This window comes from Musa acuminata, chromosome BXJ3-3 (genome assembly GCF_036884655.1).
Source record: "Musa acuminata AAA Group cultivar baxijiao chromosome BXJ3-3, Cavendish_Baxijiao_AAA, whole genome shotgun sequence".
Taxonomy (NCBI): Eukaryota; Viridiplantae; Streptophyta; class Magnoliopsida; order Zingiberales; family Musaceae; genus Musa; species Musa acuminata.
This window is the reverse complement of record NC_088351.1, coordinates 22,284,287-22,292,841: the sequence shown is the minus strand read 5'-3', so window position 1 is coordinate 22,292,841 and position 8,555 is coordinate 22,284,287. Positions and strand designations below refer to the sequence as shown.

Here is an 8,555-nt window from a genome sequence, read left to right as displayed (position 1 = left end):
CTGGTTACGCTAATCCACAAACTATGAAAATCAGAAGAACTTTAAAGCATTAGCCTGTTACTATTTTGATTGATACGGGTAGCACTAATAGTTTTATGGACAAGATAGTTGCAGCTTGATTAGCTTACCACATTGAAGGCTGTGACAAATTCAAAATAAAGATCGCTGATCGATGGATTTTAACTTGTGATAGCAAATGTTCAAGGATAAAATTGATTATATAGGGCCAGGAGTTTCTTGCAATGATTACTACACTGAAAGACCGACCTGTTACTTACACTATCAAAAAGTGGAGACCATACTTGATCAACGGATTATGATGCGTTATAGATGGCCTATGACTGAAGTGCTGAAAGAGAAGCTCCCGGAGTTTGATGCTGCTCAACTTTGAGGACAAGACTGATTTGAAGAGAGAGAAATTATTAGGAGCATTTTTATGAGCCTTTGAATAATATTTATTGAGTCTGTTTAGTTCAGTTATTTATTGAGTCTGTTTAATTCAGTTAGAATAAGGTAGAGATTTATTTAATATTTATTTTTATTAAAGTCTAATTCCCAATGGACTTTGGATGGAACTCTATAAATAGTGATGTAACCGTTTCTTTTGGCGAAATATTATTATTCGGTCTTTTGACAAAACCTCAGGAGGTCGATCCCCTCGAAGTGATCAAGGAGGTCGATTCCCTCAAAGTGATCATTCCCTTTTCTCTCATTTCTTCCGTGATAAGACCCTAGGGTCTTATTAGTACATTGATTCCTGCTGATGAAAAAGATCTATAGCTCCCTCATTCTCTGGCTGGAAATATGCACTTGCACAAAGTTGGGACTTAAAGATCCAGGACTGATAAAGAGTACAATTTTTACCTACTCAAATAACAGGGAAGTCGTGTATGGTCCAGATAAGGGAATTCATGAAAGAAAATACATGTCAAACACTAAACAGTTGCCAAAATATAATGTTGTAGCAGATTGATGTCTAGGAGCAATGGTTATTGACCCAACAGAAACTATAAATGTTTTCATGTAATGACTACTTCCAAAATTACTCTAAAAGATCACCTTAGACTTCATAGGCAACTTGTCAATAGCTGGAAAGTTTTTGCAGTTAATGATTAGAAAAATCATAAGGATACTGCTTAAGAACATGATTTATAGTGGAGAAGAAGCCCAAATACAGGTAAAAGATGCAGGCTCAAGTATTGGTACCAGGGTAAACAAATTAATCCAGAATAATATATACAACCATTCTCTTGATTTCAGCAAGCAAAACCAAAGGTCAATTCTCACTAAGAGCATAATGTTTAGACTATCAAGATAATCTACAAGATTTTATATTCTAGTACCCTCATCTTGGCTCAATCACTGTAATTGTTGTGTTGTTGTCCGACGACTGAGTGGAGGTTCCATGCCTAGAGTTGGCTTTCATCCGTGCTGCTAATGCAATTTGCATGCTGGAGTTAAGAAACGGTGGCTGAGTTGGGGAAGGGATGGGAGAATCGTCCACAAGCATTTTAACAACCATCGATATTGCTGGTCTCAGCTCTGCAGATGCTTGAGCACAAAGAAGCCCGATTTGGAGCACCCGAGTTGCCTTCTCCATAGGAAAATTACCTTCTAATATAGGATCGATAGCTTCCAACAATCTATTTGATGTATAAAGATTCCAAACCTGAGTAATAATAGAGTTTAGTATTTTTTTCCAATAAAGGTAATAAGTAGCCATTGGTTAGTAAAAAGCTCCAGTTTTGAACTCCAACATGAACCATAAGTTCTGAAATTAAACTACGCCCACCAAAGGGCATCCCTGAGGATTGAACAACAAAAAAGATCATTACCTCTTGCAGAGTTGAGATTGGATCTTCCGATCGTGAACTGTTCCTTCTTCCAGTGATGACTTCAATTAAAAGAACCCCAAAGCTGAATATATCTGCTTTCTCAGTCAATCTGCCACGAACTAGATACTCCGGAGCCATATAACCTCTACAAAGCAAAACATTGCAATAATTAATGATAGAAGTGGTTCCATTTATTTCTCGATTGGCAGGTTATGCATTTGATGCAACAAAGGTTAAGACATTCAATTTTTATCAAATTAAGATTTTTCGAAAGATCAACAGAAGCAAAATGAGTAGTACAAAATGCAAGATATACTGATGAAAAATATACTTTTACAGGATTGAAAATGTAGATGAAGAGAAATCTTGCACAACTTACAGAGTTCCGGCTATTCCTGTGCTAATATGAGTCTTATCCTCTGGGAAAAGTCTAGCAAGTCCAAAGTCAGCAATTTTCGCAGCGTACTCTTCATCGAGCAGTATATTGCTGAGTTTAATATCTCGATGAATAATTCGTAACTGTGACTCTTCATGAAGATAAGCTAAACCTTCTGCAGTCCCCATGATGATTTTGTATCTTATATTCCAGCTAAGTAGCTTAGCATTCGCATCGTCTATATGAAGAAAATGATCAAACTTACAAAGGGAACCAAGAAAAGGTCAATGCAAAGCTATTATAATCATGGTATAGATTATAACCAGAAAGGTAATGATGAAGACTCTTGTTTGGTACATATTCATATACGAGAAGGCTTTCAGGACCAGTGACACTGCAGCCCAACAGCTTGACAAGATTTTTGTGTTCAAGTCCACTTATTAAATTGACTTCATTAAAGAACTGATCGACCCATTGCCTTGTATTAAAAAATAATCTCTTTACAGCAACAGATCTCCGATCTGGCAGAACCCCCTGTCAAAATGGTAATGATCAAGCGCATGTAATCAGAACAGTTTCCAAATAGGAAAGCCAATAGAGAAATGGTAGCAAAATTTGCCTTAAACACCGAACCGGAACCTCCTTGACCCAGCTTATTTGCATCACTGAAATAATTTGTAGCCCTCTCAAGTGTTTCGTATTTAAAGTTGAGACTAGATCTTCGTATGGTAGTTGCCAAAGCACCCAGCTGCCTCCTCACTTACGGACAACAAGTTTGAAAGGTCAAATTACAAGTCATTCAAATGTTTAATGTATTTGAACTCTCAAAATATTTTACCTTTCCTCCTCCGTAAAATTTTTCTCTTCCCAAAGAAAATAATAGATGCTAAGATCATCACAAATGCCACAGCTGATGAAACAACAGCAAGGATAACAGCAAGGTGCCCACCTCCTGAAATCTAGTAGCATCTCAGTTATACACAGTAGAAAGAAAGATAAGCTCGATAGTTGATCTGTAGAATAGTATCAGAATCCAAAACATCTTAGTGAGTTGTAAATTCCTGTATTCAGACATAACATGGCAGTGAAACTTTGTGAGCTTTACATCTATGGTTGGCAGCCTTATCATGTACTCCGGATATCCTGACCACCAGAAGTGTCATTCTATCTTCTGTTTTAATAGCATCTTCAGTTTCTAAGAAGAATTTGATTGATTGGCTTTCATAGTCTTAGCTTGTATACCTACACTGGCACAACACACGAGGAACGAAAACTTTGGTTTAAGTTCCACAAATTGAAACTTTTCGAAGTAATGGTGTCAGAAGACTCACTTAATCTGACCATCCCAGAAGACTAGCAGTTTATAAAGAGTGCTGCCAATAGAGTTAAATCATCCTAACTAGGTCAACATCCAACCAACTATGCTTTCCTTTCTCTTCATCACCTGAAACTGTTTCAAAATTTTATATTTCAAAGTCATTCCAAATCATTGTCACAAACTTCAGTCCCTTCAGCTTCAGGCATCTAAAGCAAACACATGAATGACCCATTATGGACTAGTCTTCATTGCCTAGGTCATAGGAAAGGTTCACTAGAGCTTAAAACAGAAACAACTAAAATATCCTAGTCAATCTTTTTGGTGTTAGCTTGCTTTGTTGCAAACAAAGGGTTGTTCCAATTCTTCAGTATCCTCTGGACCATATTTAACTTCTTCAGTCAAACATGCAAGAGCAGATATAAAAGAGAAACAACCTGTCATGCAGCTGCCTCTTAGTCATGTCCTTTTCGCATGAAAATTTGTTCGAAGGGTGATTTATAAACTTAACTGGCCAAAGTCCAAACAAAGCGGCATGTGTTCCAATAAAGCTTCTGAGAGGCACAAAATTTTTCATGATAAATTGGTTAGATATCTTAATTATTACTCAATATTTATCCCGAACCATGATATATAACTAATGATTCTGAGTTCCTAACACTGTAAATAAAATGTTAAATGCTGTCAATAATAGCCTTAATATTTAGAGTATTATTTTATTGTTTTATCCGTGCCCTACCAAATATTTTTCAAAATTTGATGGATCCATACTCATGTGTCAAATTGGTATCTCGTTTCCATATTCGTTGAACTCTTTTTTGTCTTTCTGATAATGCATCTCATGTTCATTAGTCATGCAAGATATGAACTTTAAATTGTGGTTGTTATAACTAGCCTTAACATTGCTAGCTTGTTGAACGAGTGAAAGAAAATTGCACAACAGCAGTGAAACAAATAAAACTCAATGGTCAGTGACTTGTGAAAAAATCCAACTCACCTCCGCCGGCAGCATCAGTTCCTGAATTGTTGTAAAAACGACTGATCGAGTATCTCATGTAACACCCCGAATTTAACACCCTTCCTTCCTGCTTAGGTATGCATGAATTAATTGTCTTTCTCGCATTTAGCAGACACTTCTCGCATGAGCTCTTATTCACAAACTCCCAACATTGCCCCAGTCCATAAACACTTGAATTCCCTGCTTCAACAGAACCAACAAGGAAGCCATCATTCCTTGGAGCCTCTGTGCTCAGTTTCTTAACCAAATTCTTCGTGTTTTCTGTGAAAGCAGTAGTATTCCCAGTGAATTCCTGATCACTGCAGATTACTCTGTCATCTTGGCTCAGCGCCTCCCCGAAGAACTCGTACTCGTCATACCTACAGTTACATGTGATCCAAAATCGAGTGTCACTATAGCCCGAAATCCTTTGCTTTTCGTTTCTTTCTTCTATTCCAAGGAATAGATTAAGCAGGAATAAGCATGCCAAGATTGAGAACTGAACAAAGTCAATGCCACTAAAAAATTCTCGTTTGCTCGAACTTTAAATGGTGAAATTTGGTTGGAGTTTGAGGATAATAAATAGGAGGAGAAAGAGAGAAGAAGGTGAAAGGAAAGCAAAAGTATCGACTTCCACCTGAGGTAGCAACCGTCCAAGAAATTGCGACCGCCGCGAGTGGCTTTCTGGAAGGGGAGGCATTTGAGGATCTGGGTCTTGCAGGTGGCAAAGCACATGTCGCAGTCGGCCTTGGACAGGTCCTTCATGCACTGCCCGAAGGCATAGACAGCGGAAGCGTTGTCGGGGTTACTTCCCCCGGTGACGACGACTCTGGCGTACTGCCGGGCGGTGATCTGCGGGGTCACGGCGTCCATAGCGGAGAGAAAGTTGGCGACGAAGGAGGAGCGAGCGGCGGCGGAGGCGGTGTGGTTGGTGCAGATGAGGGCGGCCTGGGATGTCCTCGGATCGGAAAGAGACGGAGTGATGAGGGTGGCGGATGAAATCACGACCACCATCAGGAAGAAGACTCGTCGTCTTATTCTTACCCGTACTGTCATCCTCGATCACATGAAGAAGATAAAAGGGGGAAGGAAGGAGAAGGCAAAGAAGGGAGACGGAGGGGTGGACTAGCGGTACATTTCTCTAACTAACGACCCGCGCAATTCTTTAATTAGAACAACAGCGAGGGTTCCATTGGATTATTGGATTATTATTCAGTAGCAGAGAAGAAGAAAGATGAGCGAGGGGGAAGGTGGTAGCTTTGTGGGGACGGCAGAAGAGAAGCAACGACAGAAAATAAATAAGAACACGGACTTGGTTGGGGGGAATGGGGCGAGGTCAAGTAAATGGGCACGGGGAGCGGGGCCCACCGCGGGGCGGGCGGAGGGACGTTGCATTGACTACAAAGCCAACCAACTCCCTGTCTAATCGAAATATGAACCCCAAGTAAATAATAGATACTCGAATAATTCGAGTTGGGTAATTTACTCAGAGAAACCTCCCTTCGGTAATGATGAGCTTTTACTTGGATGATGATGAGGCTCTCGTATTTGAATTTTTATCATAGTATTTTTTTTATTTAAAATATTAAAAATATCCCCAAAATCGAGTCAATCCTTTTTATTGAACTGGGTAGCTTGATTCAAACCTGATTGATCCAAGGATGGGTTCGATTCGATTGGAGTCATGGTTTGGGTCAAATCTTAAAAAGTGGATCGAATCGAATTTGAATCAAAAAGCAAAAAGTTACATCGAACCAATGTAATCGAGGATGATCGGTGCTCCTCTCCCTCCTTTACTCATCTAGCGGTGGCGATGAATTCTTTTACTCCCCTTCCATTACAAATGGTGATCGTAAAATCCTTTACTCATTTCTAGTATTTGTGAACAACGATGACATCCTCTCCTTTCTAGTGGTGGCGAACTCTTCTGCTCCTCTCTAATGATGAACGACGACAGTGAACTCCTCTACTCTTCTCTGGTGTTTGTATTGATTATGATCTTATCTTATCTTCAGCTGTGAACGATAGTATCTTCATCGACGTTGACATCCTTCCCTCTTTGGTGGCAAACTTTTCCTTTTTCTTCAAGAAAAGTAATAGTTTTTTTAAAAACTAATTTTTATTAATTATTAAATATGTGTACTAATCCAATTGATAATATGAGAGTCCTCATAGGTTTTGCATGTTTATATGATGAAAATGATTAACAGTTCACTAATTATTTATATCTATATTTTTAACGTAATGTAAGTGTTTTGTTAGTTTTTGGTGAAACAAGAGAAGCTTGATGATCTAAAACTAAGAAGGAAGAACCTCATAGTGAATCTTTTAGTTGTTGATGAATTTTTAGTTATTACCTCTTTGTTGGTGAATTTTTTTGTAGTTGAGATGTCGAAGATCTTGGGTGTGAATCAGTAAGCTTAGTGGAGGTATTCAGATGAATAGTTGTTATATATGTTCGTGATGAAGTTTTAGCTGATTAATTCTTGTTTTTATTTATAATCAGGTGTGCAATTATATATATAGCTTTCTCTTAGATGAAGTAACATTTCTTAACTCTTGTTTTAGTATTTATAGAATTATCTTAGAGGGTTTACAATTTTTAACTTAATTGATGAAATTGGACAAACACCCATTGCATATTTTGCTCATTGAAAATAATTTGTAGAAACTAAGCATTTAGAATAGTTACTTTCTCATATTTTTTTTCTTACATCTGCGTACACTTTAAATATAGATATAATATCCTCTATTTATAATATTTAATTTTGTATATAAACAGAATGATATCATTATGTAAATCCCTTCAACTTGGGGGTAAGAAAGTAGAATAAGTAGCTACTATAGATAATATATATCATAACTTGATAATTTATATTAATCATTATTAAGTTATATGCAACTAATACATTTTTGTTTCCGGCGCAAAGCTGAAGATGTGTCAATTAGACATTCCTCCATCTCATCGCTTCGTTCATCACCCCCGTTGCATCACCCACTCATGTATCACTCCCTTATTGACCATCCCATGCTTTCTCGACTACCATATCACCCTTTTTTAATACATAGTTAAGCTCATTGTTATATTGACCATTTTAGACATTTTGTTTATGAGTCTAGTGGTAGGAGTCAAGGTCATATGATATCTATTTCTCTTAGGTTGTATCATCTTCATGTTCTTAAGAGGATACATTTTTGTCATATAGCAAATATTCTTAACATTTCCACGTGTCGATCTACTATGTATAACATTTTGCAACATTGGATAGAGCGATCCACTTTTACTTTTGGCGATATCCCAATTGAGTTTAGTCCGTTGCTTTTATTTTGGGGTTCTCAACCATGGATAAGTGATAGATGTTGAAGCAATGGGTTCGGATTATATGTTTGAGAAATATTTTAGAGAGTAACTTCCTAGTAGACAAAATATAGAAGATCCAATGTGTAGGCTGGTGTCTAGTGATGATAATATTAACACTAATGACTTTCCATGGTTGTTTGTTTTGTATAACTTTATTTATATTTTATTTAATCAAACAAACTATACTTCACCCCTTGTATTACTATCTTATGTCGATAATTTGGATTTATTGACAAACTACAATTGCACGATGATTGTCCATTCTTACATTATCATTAAGATTTTCACTATTGGTGCTCATATAAAGAAGATGAAGTTTAAGGGTAGCACCAAGATAATTGGATATTTGAGAGGCTATGTATAACTTTTGATAGTAAGCCAAATCTCATTTTTTTCCATGTACATATGAAAGTCCAATATAGTTTAATTTTGATTCTTAATTTTGCTAATTTTTTAGCAAGTATTGTTATGTAAGTATGTTGATATGTTTATGTTATCCCATTATCCTAAATATATTCTTTATTTAATATATTAAATTATTTGTAGGATACATGTTAGTGAAGATAAAGAATATGTCGAGTGTAAAAAGAAAGAAGATAAAATTAAAAGATTATCGAAGATACTCTAAGATCATGGACTTGGTCATCTTGCGACCCTAGGCATGGAGGATC

General features: G+C 37.1%; 1 protein-coding gene across 1 annotated transcript; it reads right to left on the bottom strand.

Annotated features, from left to right (window-relative positions):
* Window positions 1-1,199: 1,199 nt before the first annotated feature.
* LOC103978193 (cysteine-rich receptor-like protein kinase 3) lies at window positions 1,200-5,817 on the bottom strand. Its single transcript, XM_009393905.3, has 8 exons — window positions 5,161-5,817; window positions 4,524-4,903; window positions 3,050-3,163; window positions 2,831-2,970; window positions 2,535-2,745; window positions 2,215-2,449; window positions 1,836-1,980; window positions 1,200-1,669 (listed from the first exon to the last, which is right to left on the bottom strand). Exons 1-8 carry the CDS (start codon window positions 5,577-5,579, stop codon window positions 1,346-1,348), a joined length of 1,968 nt encoding a protein of 655 aa, XP_009392180.2. The 5' UTR covers window positions 5,580-5,817; the 3' UTR covers window positions 1,200-1,345.
* Between the last annotated feature and the right edge of the window lie 2,738 nt (window positions 5,818-8,555).